Raw genomic sequence first — 16,673 nt, 5'->3', positions numbered from 1 at the left:
CATTTGTCACAGTGTATTCTGGGAATCCCCCCAGCAAAAGGCAGGCACCTGTTAGTGTTGCAGCACCAGCTGAAAGCAGCTGGTGTTGACACGTGAGGTAAACAGAGTTAAGGGAGCACTTGCACCTCATTTAGGGGTTGTGTGCCTCCCAACGGTTCTCACAGGCAGCCAAGTCCATTCACGGAGAAGTTAGCCTAGCCTCATTACCTTCCTGTATCAGAATCGGTACACCAAAAAGACAAAGGGAAATTTTAAAAGTAGTATATGGTCTTAAGTCTTTATTAAGTATCAAATTTTCTTCAACATAAATTACATCCCAGTTATAAGTTTGGAGAAAAGACAGCATTTAGAGACAAAACCTTATGTACAATATGTTGGACTTTAGTCTAACAAATATAGTACCTTTCCAACAGTATATTTATTTTAAATTTTTATAAACAGAGAGCACAAATAAGATCAGTACTAAATAAAGCATTTTTTAAAAAGTAACAAATATATAACTTTAGAAATGCCTTTCAGAATGCTAAAGTTAGGAACAGATTTCTTGAATACAGAGGAGAGGGCCCGCTGAAATAACTTTAGACCATTTCTCGGTTTCTGCGGATAGCACAGCAAAGGATCATGCTGAAAATCATGCCAAAAATCTGAAAGAAAGCAAAAAACAAACACACACCATTAACGTTTCTTCAAGAAGGCTAACACACATCAGACCTGGGACTCAAACCAGTAGGTATTTTAGTTTGGATTTAGCTGTGACTGAGACTGAGACACCTTCAGAACTGGTTTAACTCAGCCTCACATGTGTGATCCACACTGTAAGGCTCATTGGCAAAGTGAGGGAGAGCAAGTTAATGGGTTTAATTCAACTCAGCTATCCAACACAATCTGTAAGTACTACAAAGCATTCAATGACATTAAAAAAAAATACAGCTTAAATAGTTACAGGTGGCCCTTGTTATCTGTGGACTCCGTATCCGCAGTTTTGCATCTCTGCAATGGGGTCCTAGTTTCATTACTCACGGGTAGAAAAACAGGCAAAATTCACCTATCTGTGGTTTTGAGCGGCTGGAAGTGGCCTAGAAATGACTTCTAATGTCATTTCTGGCCACCATTTTCCAGCAGAGAGCCATTTTGTGGCTCAATTTTTTCTGGGGTGTGTGTGTGAATATTCAGCCATTTGGGGGGCATTGCTGGAGAAGAAGGTACTGTCCTTTTCTTCTCTTATTTCTGCCCCCTCTGACTTTTTTGGCCCTTTTTTAGTTAGGAACCTAACCTTCACCCCAGTTGACTCAAGGTTTCATTGTCTGCAGTTTCCATATTCGTGCCTATAGGTGAGAATGGAGCCCCCACGAATAATGACGGCCACCTGTATCTAGCCTTTAAGGCAACAGAACCTTGCTCTCAAAGGGCTAGGAAGCATCAGGAGGGACAGAGCGTAGAAACCAAGACCAAAGCCATGTATGTAAAAATCCTCAAAGTGAATGAACTCTTTTGGAGCTAGTGAATGAACTTTTTTTCCCCTGGTGTGTGGGTGGTGGTGGGGAGACCCATCTTCTGAACTGGATCTTGAATTCCTCCTCCAACCACTGCAGAGTTCTGTTCTGGGTCAGGAAAAGCAGAGTCTGAATTCTTTGCTCAGATCAAATGGGCTGCAATCTGGGACACAGTCAAAGGGTAAAACGTACCCCTTAAATCAAATTGGTGCATGTAATCTTGGCCAACACCTCACCCCATAAAGACTACATTACAAGACTTTTAGATGCCAAAATTGATTTGATTTTAAAATTATAATCATTAAGATTAATATGGGGGAGGGGGTTGGCATTGCATGTCATCAATATGTGGATGATACCCAGCTTTCTCTATCTGTGCCTTCCCCAGCTGGAGATGCTGTTGACATCCTAAATTGTTGCCTGGAGGTGGTGAAGGGATGGATGTAGCCAATAAGCTAAACACTACTAGACAGAACTTAATAGGCAAGACAGAAGCTCTCCAAACTTTAGAATGATAAGAGTGCTTGGAGGTCTTCTAGTCCAACTCAGAGGAATCTGAGAGGAGTTGCGTCTCCTATTGCTGGGCAGCTAAGCCTGTGATGGCAGCTTTATGTGTATGAAAGAAGTTCCATGTTTATTGTTGATTTCATTTATTGTTTATTTCACCCATCTGAACATAGCCCAGAGTGGTTCATAATAAAAAATGAGTCAATTTAAAATATTAACCTAAAACCATTAGCCACCGTTGAAACCACTTAAATACTATTAAAGCTCAAGCTAAAGAAGTCGGTCTTTATGGCTTCCTTAAAGGTCTACAGCAGGGATTCTCAAACTTGGGTCCTCAGGTGTTATTGGACTTCAACTCCCATAATCCCCAGCCTCAGTGGCCTTTGGTTGGGGATTATGGGAGTTGAAGTCCAATAACACCTGAGGACCCAAGTTTGAGAATCCCTGGTCTACAGGGATGATAGACCTCTTATTTCCATGGGAAGCACTTTCCATAACCTAGGGGCCGCTCCCAAGAAGGCCCAACTCCAAGTCCTGCCAGACGAACTGGCGGCACGCAGAGACAGACCACACCCGATGATCTTAATTATTATGCAATGTTCATCCATAAGCTATCCCCAATGAGGTGGTCACAACTTACCATCACCACACCAATGCCGATGCCAACTGCTCCAATCACATTCAGCTTTGAGGAGAAGACTTCTGTAATAGCTGAAGGGCATCCCTAGAAAAGAAATCACCCAGTCAGTCCAACTGCTGCACAGCACCAGTTAGGTAGAATTTGTTCTATTTAGCAAATCTCCAATGGTGTGATGCATGCACCTCACTGTCCAGGTTAACCACCATAAAACCCTGGAGTTCAGGCGTTCAGGCTGTGCTGACAGAGGGAGAATGGGAGCGCATTGCCTAATCACATTTCCCATGCAGACACACATCATGGCTATAGCCCTCACTCTTCCCTTGTTCAATGGATATCTGCAGAGAAAGTACACAAACCAGGGAGAGTTTGTCCCCATGTTCCAGCAACTTGCCAGCTCAGGTTGTAGGACAAAGGGAGAAACTCTGCCTATGTTCAACTGGGAGGGAATATCTTCTTCTTCAACCCGAAGTGAGAGACTAACAGGGGCTCATCTCTCAAGTCGTTTTGGGATTTGAAGTGCCTCAGCACCATGCTGGAGACAAACCCCTCCCTCAGTCAGGAGACAGATAGAGTTAGTGGCGATAAAGGTTTAGCAAGCTACCAAGACCTGCCCAGATTTGTGGACTTCTATTGACAAACCAACTATATATCTGACCACTGAATAATTTGTTTCTTCTGAAAGGAAAAGAGTGAATAATGGTACAAGGAAGAGGTTTCAGGTATCTTTCTGGTTGAGGAAGAAATTTAGTCCCACAATGCCAGGACCAAACAATTTGTGACCCATCAATTTGGGTCATGAATTGGTGGCACCAAATCTAACACAGCCCTTCAGCCATGCATGGCAGCCCTCCATGGAATCAAGTCTTACTCCATTAGGCTATTCTCACGATTGGCCAAAAGCGGGCTAAGGGAGCCCGCTTTTGGGCGATCGTGAGAACCACCAGGCTCACAGAACCACCGGGCTCACAGGTGAGCCCTCCCCTTAGAGGAGCGAGCTCTCCGCTAAGCCCGTCTATTTGACCAGGTATTGCCACAGCACAGCTCTGCGCTGTGGCAACACATTAGGAGACCCCCACCAGGAGGCTGAAACAAGCCTCCCGTTCATGGGGGTCTCTCCAGGATGCCCCACGCATTTGGCAGGGCATCCTAGAACTTCCGGGGGCTGCACAGCGCCCAATCCCCACAGCCCCTGCTGGCTCCATGACGGAACCGGCAGTCATGTGGGTGGCCAATTTGGCCGTCCAGTGCCGCTGGCATGCTCGTCTGCAGGGAGAGTGGGCTAAGCCCACTCTCCCTGCTAACTCCATTCAGGCGAGTCTCACTGATTGTGAGACGCATAAGAACATAAGAACAGCCCTGCTGGATCAGGCCCAAGGGCCATCTAGTCCAGCATCCTGTTTCGCACAGTGGCCCACCAGATGCCGCTGAATGCCATTCATGAATAAATTAAAAAGCACTGGGACTCGCCTCCATAGCTGGCTGCCTGCATGGGACTGCAAAACAAAGCAGGGGGAAGTGGGTGTCCTAAACCTCTGAAACAGAGGGTAGGTATAAATGGAGAGTTTTCACAATGGAGGCAAGTAAGAAGTGGGGTCCCCCAGGGATCTGTACTGGGACCGGTGCTTTCTCATTTATTCATAAGTGATCTAGAAGCAGGGGTAAGCAGTGAGGTGGCCAAATTGATGATACCAAACTCTTTCAGGTAGTGAAATCCAAAATGGATTGTGAGGAGCTCCAAAGGGATCTCTCCAAACTGGGGGAATGGGCGACAAAGTGGCAAATGCAGTTCAATGTTGCCAAATGTAAAGTGATGCACATTGGGACGAAAACCCCCAACTTCAAGTATATGCTGATGGGATCTGAGCTGTCGGTGACTGACCAAGAGAGAGATCTTGGGGTCGTGGTGGACAGCTTGTTGAAAGTGTTGACTCAATGTGCGGCAGCTATGAAAAAGGCCAATTCCATGCTCGGGATCATTAGGAAGGGGATTGAAAATAAAATAGCTAATATTATAATGCCCTTATACAAAACTATGATGTGACCACACTTGGAGTACTGCGTACAATTCTGGTTACCACATCTAAAAAAGGACATTGTAGAACTGGAAAAGGTACAGAAGAGGGCAACCAAGATGATCAGGGGTCTAGAGCACCTTTCTTATGAGGCAAGACTACACCTGGGGCTTCTTAGTTTAGAAAAAAGTCAACTGCGGGGAGACATGATAGAGGTCTATAAAATCATGCATGGTGTAGAGAAAGTGGATAGAGAGAAATTCTTCTCCCTCTCCCATATCACTAGAACCAGGGGTCATCCCATGAAATTGATTGCCTGGAAATTTAGGAGCAGCAAATGGAAGTACTTGTTCACACAACACATAATCAACTTGTGGAATTCTCTGCCACAAGATGTGGTGACAGCCAACAACCTGGATGGCTTTAAGAAGGGTTTGGATATCTTCATGGAGGAGAGGTCTATCAATGGCTACTAGTCGGAGGGCTGTGGTTCACCTCCAGCCTCAAAGGCAGGATGCCTCTACTCAGACGAGTTGCAGGGGAGTAACAGCAGGAGAGAGGGCATGCCCTCAACTCCTGCCTGTGGCTTCCGGTGGCATCTGGTGGGTCACTGTGTGAAACAGGATGCTGGACTAGATGTGCCTTGGGCCTGATCCAGCAGGGCTGTTCTTATATTCTTAAAACCTGACAAGCAACAGTGGGAAATTGTGTCCAACTTGAGGGGTCACAGGTTGTACAGGTTTGTGCTAGGCTGCCCTTCAAGGCAGTGATTTCAAGCAAAGATTTTACCACCCAAGGCCCAATACCAATACATACTTTGCTTTTTGAGCTCTAGGACAGTAAGTTTACTGTGTGCAAATCTGCTAATTTAAGCACAGAAGTGTCTGGAATTTTTTCCAAGGAAAATATTCTTTGGAGAATACGTAGGCTCAGTTCTCTCACAAAGCAGCTGGGGGGGAAAGTCAGTCAGAACGCCACTTCTATATTGCTTGCAGGGAAAACCAGCTTTTTCAGTTCCACTCCACAAGTCATTCAGGCCACACAATGCTCCTCTTTGAATCCCAACACTAGATTCTCACCCTCCTTATCTTTCAGTTGTCTCTTGTTACAGCCCCACTTGTGTTCCTCTAACAGCACCACCCTTACCCACTTGAAAAGCTCCATCCACATACCTGTGCTGTTCCTTATGCCTGGAATTCCAACCCAGAACCCTGTACTATGACAACCATTGAAATCCTAGCTCAAACCGTACTCCAGTGAAGCTTTTGACCTAGTCCTCATTCCTACTGGAAGCAATTGCATTTGTTCACATAATAGGGATGTGCATGGAACCGGCTGTCCCGATTTGGCTGGTGTCAGATCCGGACTCGAACCCAACCGGGCCAGTTCGGTCCAGCACCCCATTGAACCGCCCACCCACACCCGGTTCGGGGGTGGTGGTTCACCAACATTTTTTGGTTATTATTATTATTTTTTAAATTTACTCCTTTCTGGGGAGTTGCTGGAGCTGGAGGTGTGTGTTTGTGTCTGCAGGGGTTCCCCCTCCCACCGTGGGCTCTCCTTATGCCCCCAGTTTGGCATGGCCAGTTTGGCCGGGTGTTCGGCCGCTTTTTGGCCTTCTCTGCTTGGCACAGTGGCCATTTTGGAGGCCATGCACCTGTGCGATTGGACTCTGGATGGAGCTGGTTTGCACATCCCTATCACATACATCCCTCATCTTTGCTTCTTCCTTCCTTCCCCTTGTAAGCAGCTTGTAAGCTGCTCAGAGCAGGGACCATTTTTTTCCGGGGGGGGGGGATATTCCTCTATGAACACCATCAGACAAAAAAGTGAACCAACTCTCAGATCAGCAAAGGTTAAGCCCCACTTATTTAAAAGCATGGGCTTAGATATTATACCCAATGCAATGAAGACATATGTAAGTTGAGCTGGACTTACATACTAACAGAATTAGTTGCGCCTAATTCTTTCAAGGTGCCATATCCTCATGGGAGCTAGAGGGGTGCTCCAAATAGATATTTCCCCCTCCTCCTAAGAAAGCCATTTGCACTACTGAAAAGTTCTTCACTGATGGACTCAGGTAAAACCTGAACTTGCATCATCTCCAGCTTGTACAGGTCTTTTTTATAAAGGTCCTTAAGCCCTTGATGTATGATGGAAGAAGAATGATCACATTCAAACTGTTGGTCCCCTGCCAACTGAGCAGGTATCTTTTTATGATTCTCTTTAATGAGCAGCGGGAGAGCAACTGGCCCTATCCATCCCCAACATAGCATTCCTCCAATGGCTGTTGCTGATGTCTATCTTATGGTTCTTTTTCTTTTCTTTTTTTAGGTTGTGAGCCCTTTGGGGACAGGGATCCATTTTATTTATTTATATCTATGTAAACTGCTTTGGGAACTTTTGTTGAAAAGTGGTATACAAATATTCATCATATTCATAAACATTGTATACAACTAGTTGAAATATACATGGTCTTTTTCAGGACAGTAGGTTATGGCTGCATACCTGTAGTTTAATGGTGCTCGCTATGTCCTCCTGCTTGGGACAGGTGCCATCGAGTACAGCTGCCTCTACAAACCCAGTACGGCCACAGCAGTTTAGCTACAGCAGAAGATGATAAAGTTACATTTCAGCATGAAAGTTGCATCTCGTTCTATTTTGAAAAACAACAGAACATCCTTGAAGCATATGCACCAATACTCCTAGGCAGGCTATCAACTGAAAAGATTTTGCTAACAAGACATGGGTTATGTTAAAGCAAGCATGGAAAAATCCTGCCAAGTCTTTTGTTCAACGCAGCCCTCTAGAATTCCAGCTTTTCTTTTGTCCAAATCCAGTAAGAGGATAGTGGCATAGAATCACATTTCTGTGCAAGCCCAAATGATCCAGCTGGGTGCAGCTCTCGCATTATTGTTGTTGTTTTTTCCACAGCAGACATCCCTTATGGTTGGACTCCCTTGTGAGTGGAAAGCCACCACCCAACTTACCCTGCATTTTAATTCTACCTCCCTCTCACAGCTCTTCTCTGTTATTCTATCTGATTACCAACATAAAAAGCAGCCAAATATATGGGAGCCACATGACCAATACATGACTCGATATGAAGAACAAGTCCTAGAGAAGATCCCCACATCTTTTCAAAAGATACTCAACATGCCTTTCTCCCCTCCCTCTCCCTTTTAAAAATAAAATTATCTTTGAAAATGAAGGGCAATACCGACGAGACATCCCCTCTCCACTTTCCCAGGTTGTTAGAAACTTTTAAAAAGTGTAGGTGGGGCCATGGGTGGGGGGATTGGCTCAGGGTAATTGCAATGGGGATAGAGGGTGTTTAAGCCCTCCTGCCAGGTGCTGACCTAATAGCTTTGCTGAAGAAAAAGGACTGACAGAGTTCAAGTATTTGTTTCTATTACTGATTTGGCAAAGGGATTTCAAATGCTAAGTCAGCTGGAGAAGGAAGAGTCTCGGTACTGTCTCCCCACCAGCACCATTGCTTGGAACCCGTTCACCCCTCTCCCTACTTTTAAAAAAAGAGATGATGGGAGATCTATAATTGGATCTCCCGACGAGTCCCATGTAGTTCGGCCCTTAATGAGCCAGATCTGGACAACAAAGGTAGATGTTTGTCTTCCAATTATGGAGGATTGGTCTTTTGCTAACCTAGGTGGCTCTCATGACGAATATGTATCCCAATCTGGATAGAGGAGGCCCCAGTATAGAAGTCAATAGAGGCCTCAATATAGATGTCTTGCCCCCTTCCCCACTTCAGTGCCCTTTGCAAAACTCCCTCTGAAGCCATTGACCATAGTTACAGTAATAAAAGATCAGCATACAGGAAGAGAAGCAAGTCATCCCTGATCCAAATTGGGCCCTCCTATGGCTGCTTCTAGAAGAAAGAGGGAAAAGATGGAAGACCCAGCATGGCTAGTTGCTGGATCCCATGTTGGATCTTCCCAAATACCTGGAAATTCTGGAAGTATTTTCCTCATCCTCCTAAAAGCAACCATAGGAAGGCCCAATTTAGGTCAGGGGTGAAGCACCAGGTATAGGGTAGAAGGTGCTAATCATTCCCCTTATGTTGATTTGAGAGTCACTCCCTTAAGCTGCTGAAACCTCCATGGCCAAGAGCTCCAGAGGGAGGAGATTTGCACAGGGCACCGGAATAAGGGCAGCAGGGGGTGGGGGAGGGAAAGAAGTAAGTCTCCTTCTCTGATTCAGGTTAGGCCCTGCCACAGCTGCACGTAGGGAAAAAACGCATACACCACACAACCAGTCATGGATCATCCCACCTAATCAGGCTGGCCCTAACTTATCATCCTAAGCAGTCATTCCTAAACTGTGCACTTCTGGTGTACTGAGCAAAATAAAGTTATACATCCCTTAAAAGGACCACACATCCCCTGCACCACTTGGGGACTTAAGGATGTGTGTGTGTATGCAAGAGGGACACTTTAAACTAAAAGCTTAAGTCAAAGGCAACAATGAAGTGGCCGACCCCAATGTTCTGCAGGTGTGCAAAGGGCATCATGCCGGTTGTCCCCAGCCCCAACACAGCCCCTGGTAAGGGAAGGGGATATCAAGGGCAAGATAGAAGGGGTGTGTGGTTCTGACCCAACACAACCACTGCCCCCTCCCAACAATTTCTGAGTCAGGTCAAATCTGACATTTTTCATTTGTTTGTAAAAAAAAAAAAAAAATTCAAATCTCCAAGTAGGTATCCTTGTATTAAAAGTTTATATCATTTTTTCCAAACAAATGCAAAGACATTAACTTACATGGACTATATTGCTTGCGTTTTTATTTAACCTTTAGCCGCACTCACTAGCTCCAAGCAGATGTACATTTTTTCTGATCTCTTAGCCATGGTTAGGTCCTTCCTCCTCCCTGGGCTCACAAGCTCTATTATTTTATTATTATTTTTACATTTATATCCCGCTCTTCCTCCAAGGAGCCCAGAGCGGTGTACTGCATACTTGAGTTTCTTCTCACAACAACCCTGTGAAGTAGGTTAGGCTGAGAGAGAAGTGACTGGCCCAGAGTCACCCAGCAATTATCATGGCTGAATGGGGATTTGAACTCAGGTCTTCTTGGTCCTAGTCCAGCACTCTAACCACTACACTATGGGTAGGTTTTAGGATGGCACTAACTGTAGCAGGTTATAACGCAACCCTGTATAGACATAATGTCAATTATGTCTGGGGGTGGAACAATTCAAACAGGAAAGGGGAGTGGGGGAGCTCTTTGCCAATTACTTAATTGTGGCGAGAGACTGGAAAATGTTACATCTGCCACAGTTGCAGCAATACATTTGAAGGCATCATGCAGTCATTTGCCGAGCTGAATATTTATTTTCCTTAAAGAGAAGGTGGATATTTTTCATAATGCGCCACTTCATGCTGATATTCCCATGGTCCGCTTGTTGAGGTTCTAGGAAGTGTGCCACAGAAACAGAGAAACAAATAAGAATAGAAGTTCTGACTTACTGCAAACTGAAAAGCTCTCAGGGTTTCTTTGGCACTCGGTTCACTTCTTTTGCTATAAGCATCGTCATAAAAATTTTTGATTTCCTCAATGATCTAGTAAAAAGTACAAGAGAATTATTTTTCTTAATACCAGATGCATTTGCTTATTTGTGCATCAAAGGACGGAAAGTTGGGTACAATGCCTAAATCAGTTTATTAAAATGAGAGAGAAAAGCATATGGCCAGGATAGGTTGCATGTGGTACAACTGCTGAAATATTTTGAGTTAGTCTCTCAGAATTTGCTTGCTTTGCGCATGCTTCTCAGGACCTATGCAGACAGAATGCTAATCATGATTAAGAAATGGTTGTGAACCAGGATGCAGAACCATGGTTAACATCTGTCCTGAGGCAAACCATTGTTAAGCAGCTTCCCTGCCTCTCCAGATTCTCAACAGCCTTGCTGATCTCTCTACATCCACATGTTTTAGGGGCAGGGTTTAGCTTGGCAAACTAAGCTAAGGTTTCACTGACTGACTTAAGGCTTAACTATGGTCAGCATTACAGACCTCTGCACCAGACCTAAAAAGCTGGCATCTGCAGGAATATCAATATTCCTGTGTGATCAATATTTCCATAATAAAAAAGGTACAAGAGCCTCAATTGATTGCCAGTCAACATAAGTTGGGAACACAATAGTATCCAGTGCCTTATAGGATTAAGTACACACTGTACTTAACTGAGGGGCCAGCGGCAGAACATGCCACAAGCACATGCAGTCCCATCCCACACCAGGGCAACACAAGATCTATTTTGGATCAAGAGAACAGAACCTGGACACAGGCTCCATGCTGAAAGGAGAAGAGAGACCAAACACTTAAAATCTGGTATCTGAAATGGGCATGTGCAAATGTCAGAGTCTGCTATATCCTTACTCGCTTAGGTGTTGTACTGCTGTTGAACTTTGGTCTATTACAGGGCTGTGCAACTTCAACACTCTTGCAGATGTCAGATGAGCAGTTGGGTCTCACGATCCATGAGACCCGGTTTTGCAGGGTGAGCGGAGAGGGAGCCCTGGGCAGCCATATCAGCCACCCACACGATTGCTGGCTATGTGACGGAGCCAGCCGGGGCTGGGGGAAGCATGGGCTGATTGGCCCCCGCAAGCTCCAGCATGCCCTGCATGAGTGCGCAGGGCATGCTGGCAAGACCCCCGGAGCCGGGAGGCAGCTTTTTGCCTCCCCTCCGGGGGTCTCCTCATGAGTAGGTGTGGCGTGGAGCCGCATCGCGGCTACTCATGATTATTAAAACCAGGTTTGCAGAGTGCTCGCTCCACAAACCTGGTTTTAGGGCAGGGGCACTTCAGAAGGTGACCTGCTTGCGAACCACTGGGCTTGCAGCCGAGCCTGGTGGTTCTTACGATTGGGAAAAAATCGGGCTAGGCTTTCCTAGCCCAATTTTTCCTGATCGTGAGAATAGCCCCTACAACTCCTATAATCCCCAACTATTGGCCACTGTGCCTGGGGATGATGGGAGTTATAGTCCAAAAGTAATTGGAGGGCCAAAGTTGTGCAGCTCTGGTCTATAAGCTCCTCAGGGTAAAGACTTTGGGGGGGGGGGCCTTTTTGTACTTATTGTTCTCTGTAAAGCAATGGCGCAATATTAACAAGAAAAATAAATTTCCTCAGTAACCTTTGAATATCTATCTGTTGTGCTTTGTTACCATTAGCTTGTCCTTGCAATTCTGTAGTTCTTTGGATGCCCTCACAGCTCAAGATGGCATGGTACAAGCAACTTAGAAACTTCCAGTAGGCTAGTTTCCATGAATGCCGGCTGCAACACACAAGCAGGTCAGGGTCAAGCCAAGAGAATGTCCGCCTGGATGTCACTGGAGGATGTTGATGCGGTTGGAGTGTCCTTTAACTGAGGGAGGGAGGCATTCATCCAAATTGCCCCTTTACATGCACTCTGAAAGCTGGTTTGGAGCACATGTAGAGGGGCAACTGACTGCCCCCCTCACATGATTAAAGGAAACCCCAAGATCACATCAAAACATCCTCCAGGGACACCCAGGCGCAAGCCCGTGTTGTGTCCAGCATCCATGCAAACTGATGTAGTATTTAGAAAATATACTTACCTTCTCTTTGTTTGAAAATCCCCAGATGGCAGCAGCTACTTCAAGTGCAAAAATCAAAAGAAGGAAGCCAAAAAACTAGGGGGTGGGGTGGGGGGAGAAAAGATAAGAGGAAAAGTTATATCTTTTTATTCAGGCCACAGCTGAGCACACTTTGCAAATACAGATTATTTGAAAACCACGAGATGAGAACCTAGTACTTCTGTAGTGCTTTCAAATGGTCAAGGTACTTTAAATCCAATTCATATTTAGCCGAATCGAAGACTACTCTGAATTTAAGACTACCCCCTTAAAAAGTAGAGGTTAAATACAGGTTGTACCTGCATTTACTCAAAAGGAACAGGACTCTGAATTTAAGACAACCTCTTGATTTCTAATATCAAGAAACTTGGGGGGGGGGAAATAGTCTTGGATTCAAGTAAATACAGTACTTTATCACAGTTATCCTCATAGCCATCCTGTAAGGCTGGTTAGTAGTACTATCCCCATATTTTGAACAAGAGGCTAAGAGAGTACCATAGATTTGTGACAGAGGGATGTTTGAGCCAATAGGCAGATACAATATCTGTGTATGACCACAAGCCATAGATAATTGAGCTAGGATGCCACTAGTTCACCCAGCACAGGCCAATCCTAACCACATTCCTCAGAAGTAGGTTTCACTTTGTTCACTGGCACACCAAAGTTTGCATAGGAGTGAAGCTTAGCTACTATATCACCCTAGATCTTAGATGGACTAACCAAGTGATGTTTTCTAAAACCCTCAACATTTAGGAGATATCACACAAGAAGAGAGCTTGTCAGGACAATCCTTACACTAGTAGGTGCAAATGTACTGGGGCTGACTAAAAGTCTGGAAGCACCTGATACACTAGCACTGTTGAATCTAAGTGGTAAATTTGCATGTCACCCCTGTGCACACACCAGTTTAGTTCTCACCATAGCTAGGAACTCAATGGATAGGGTAGGCAAACCATTGTTTGTAATATGGAAAGGATACCAACACTAGTGACGCTACAGGTATGTGTAAGGATTATGGAGATAATGTATGCAGAGCCCTTTGAGCCCTCATGGAAAGTATTATGACTAAGTACTTGACACAAAAAGAAGATGATACCAGCTCTGATGTCAGTGCTAGACACATCTGTATGCCCTGGATTTTACTTCCCAAATACAGCACTCCCATGCCTCTCCAAGATATGTGAACTCAGTGACCATGTTACAGGAGATTACCACCTTTCATAGCCTGCTGCAGCCATGTGCATGGGGAAGCAAGTGGCGATGTCATCACCACTCCCATATCTGGGAATTTCCCAAATCAAAGTTGCATATTGAGTCATCTCGAGACACATAGTCTGGTGTGATGCACCACAGGATTACTTAGTTGTGGGCAGAGTCCAAAAACCTCCCAACTTCACACAGCTGTTAACTGCACAGCCTTGTGACTCAGTGCCAGATTATAGGAATATATAGAAAAGAGTTTTGAATCAGGGAGGGGCCATGACTCGAGAGGTAGAACACTTGATTCTGTATGCAAACATATGCAATCCTTGGCCCTTTGTTAAAAAGGTATCTCAGGTAGCAGAATTAGAAACACCTTCTCTGGTGGAGACTCCGTAGAGCTGTTGGACTAGATGGACAAATGGTCCGACTCAACACAAAGCAGCTTCAGGTGTTCATGTTAACACTAGCCTCTCTTACAGGACTGTTGTAAGAATTACTGAGTCAATACGTGCAGGGGGGAGTTTGTTAAGGCCACATTTTGATCCTTCAATCCAAATCCAAGGACAGACACTTCCCTCAAAATTTGTAGAGCAGTTCATTTTACGTGATTATTGTTAAGAGCTTACATACAAAATCTGTGGGTTTTCACCACTTATTGGCTATCACTAAAGGGATGATTTGCACCTCTCCCTATGTACTAGAACCTTGTGAGGCAGCACTTTGTGGAGTGACTCCTTGGCAACAGCAATCAAACCAGGGAACTCACTGCCCAGGAAGATTTGCTTATTCATCTTTTCCCAGCCTTAAAAGCCAGGAAAAACCCACAACCTTCCAGAAGAGATGTGTGCCTCACAAGAATTTGTATTATAGCTCCTACGGTTTTTAAATTAGAGAACTGGGTTTTAAAGTTGTTGACCTGATTTTACTTTTTTTAAAAAAATAACAATGCATATTTTTAAAAAGGTTTTGTAAGTCACTCTGAGAGCACTGTTCAATTATATATAAATACTATAAATACAAGTAAAATAAGTGAGTGTGAGTGAGCCACCACAGGTAAACTATCATGGAAATTTCATCACCACTCAGTGTCAATTCAAATTTCCAATGGAGACAGTGCATACATTAGGATGAGTTAATGCACAAATAAACCAGTTCTATGACTCAATCACACCCAACAATGATGCATGGCAACTATTGCACCCTTTACTATCCTGAGAGGTAATTCTAAATGCTAATGGAATATCTTTTCAAGACAGTATTTTTGAAGTATTATGGAATGGACATTTAAACAGCAACATTTACTGTCTCCCATGATAGTAGCAGTACCGCTTTGAGAACTTTGGTTGAAGAGCTTGTATATAAATTGTTGTTGTTGTTGTAGCAGCAGCTTCAGTATTTAGATCCAGAATCATTTTATGTCTCAGAATTTCACAACACCCCACACCTTATAATTCAATGTGCCAATTAGCAATAAAGCCAAATATTTGGCTATAAATAAAGCCAAATAGAGTATTTTTTTCTATTTATGCAACCAGCAAAATCAAGTAAAGCTTTTCCTGGACCTTACCATTTCAGACTGCTGGGTGGTGCATGTTTAAATGCCTCAAATTTCTCTCTCTCTCACACACACACCCGCGCACACACACTCATGCACACTTCAATTATGAAGTTAGCAGGCTGAGGAAAAGCTCAGGCTGAATTCTTCTCCATGATGATATTTGCTTCACATGTGCAGGGAGTACTTTTTCTCTGGGTGAGCACAAGATCATGCATCTTCATACACACTCTTAAGAGGTGCAATGACACTCAATTCTGTACACTGTAAAAACGGCTCCTCAGAGTCAATACTTACCAAGCCAAGCATGCATTGGGACTCCTGTATTGCACCGCAACACCCCAAGAAGCCAACAAGCATTATCAGGGCACCAGCTCCAATTAAAATGTAAACTCCTGGGGACAGAGAAGTTAATAATAAAAAATGCTTACTGTCAACTAATAAGCTTCAAACGTTTACCAGCTTGAACAAAATGAAGGTTATCACTTACAATGCCATGAGCACAACCCCTGCATCTTAAACTGCCTAATAATGAATCCTCAAGATTTAAACATAAATCAGTTATCAAGTATCTACCACTAGTTATAAATACTTTTATAACTTTTTAGAAGTAAAAGGCAGGCTGAAAATTGAGCATTTTGGTATCTAACGATCAGGAAACATGAGCAAATAATTCAACACCAACCATCCTTAAACATACGGTTACCAATTCCAGCCACAGTTATTTCTGGGGATTCATCCTAATATTTTCCCCACTGCAAAGCCATTAAGATCTCCAGGGTTGCTTTCAACAGTCACTTGGAGACTGATGCCAACTCCTGGAGGTTTGGCAATCCTAGTTACACATATGATAATAGCTTGGGTGTATTAAAGTTATTGATCAGCCTTTAGGAAACATATTTTGGCCTCAGAACCAGCCTACCACTCATACAATTTTTCAAGACGTACCTGTATAAAAGGTTGAAGTATTGGCCTCCTGCTGAAAGATATCTTTTGTCTGTGAATCAAACCGAAGCCATAATCCAATTGCGAGGACAGCTGTTCCTGCAAGCTACAGAGACAGAGAGGAAACGCATTTGCTGTTTTTCATTCTAGGTGTGGTTTGTCTCAAGTCAATTTTATTCAGTGCCCATATCTCACTGGTTTTTGGTTTTCTATTCACATAAATTAAGTTCAATGGTTTTCAGATGTGTTCCTAAGAAGCTTTTGGTCTTTTGGAGGGTTCCTCAATGAGAACGCCTACAAAGGACAATATGCCCACCACTACCAGTCTCCCCTTACAATGTATGCCCCAAAGGGAGAATTGGGAGCATTTTAGGGTATAGTCTCAGATCATGCAGCTCAACAGAAAGACCAACAGGCTTGGCAGCATGCTGTGCAAATTGTGCATGAATCCCAACACACACTCCAGAGTTTTCGGCAGTGTACAGGGGCTTCATTGGGATTTCCTTTGCAGCCATGTCAATCTGGATAGGGTTTCCAAAAGGCAAGTAGGGTTTGAAAAACTAATAGGGCACTGCAGTCACCACTTTTTCATAACCAGGCAACCCATGGGTTTTAGAAGCACCAAGAGTGAAAGCATATTTTTGTTCAAATTTGAAACCATGCTAGATGCCTTGATGATCCTTGAGCATACCAATATTCC

General features: G+C 44.1%; 1 protein-coding gene across 1 annotated transcript in view; it reads right to left on the bottom strand.

Annotated features, from left to right (window-relative positions):
* Positions 1 to 258: 258 nt before the first annotated feature.
* Positions 259 to 16,673, bottom strand: part of CD9 (CD9 molecule) — a 33,572-nt gene continuing 17,157 nt past the window's right edge. The window contains exons 2-8 of the mRNA XM_053258657.1: positions 15,977 to 16,079; positions 15,326 to 15,423; positions 12,253 to 12,327; positions 10,139 to 10,231; positions 7,161 to 7,256; positions 2,641 to 2,724; positions 259 to 644 (exon numbers count right to left, since the gene is read on the bottom strand). Of these exons, the coding sequence (XP_053114632.1) occupies positions 579 to 644; positions 2,641 to 2,724; positions 7,161 to 7,256; positions 10,139 to 10,231; positions 12,253 to 12,327; positions 15,326 to 15,423; positions 15,977 to 16,079 (615 nt within the window). The 3' untranslated portion in view covers positions 259 to 578. The remainder of the gene's footprint in view (positions 645 to 2,640; positions 2,725 to 7,160; positions 7,257 to 10,138; positions 10,232 to 12,252; positions 12,328 to 15,325; positions 15,424 to 15,976; positions 16,080 to 16,673) is intronic.

The sequence above is a fragment of the Hemicordylus capensis genome, chromosome 5, assembly GCF_027244095.1.
Source record: "Hemicordylus capensis ecotype Gifberg chromosome 5, rHemCap1.1.pri, whole genome shotgun sequence".
NCBI lineage: Eukaryota > Metazoa > Chordata > Lepidosauria > Squamata > Cordylidae > Hemicordylus > Hemicordylus capensis.
This window is presented reverse-complemented; position numbering and strand designations above follow the sequence as displayed.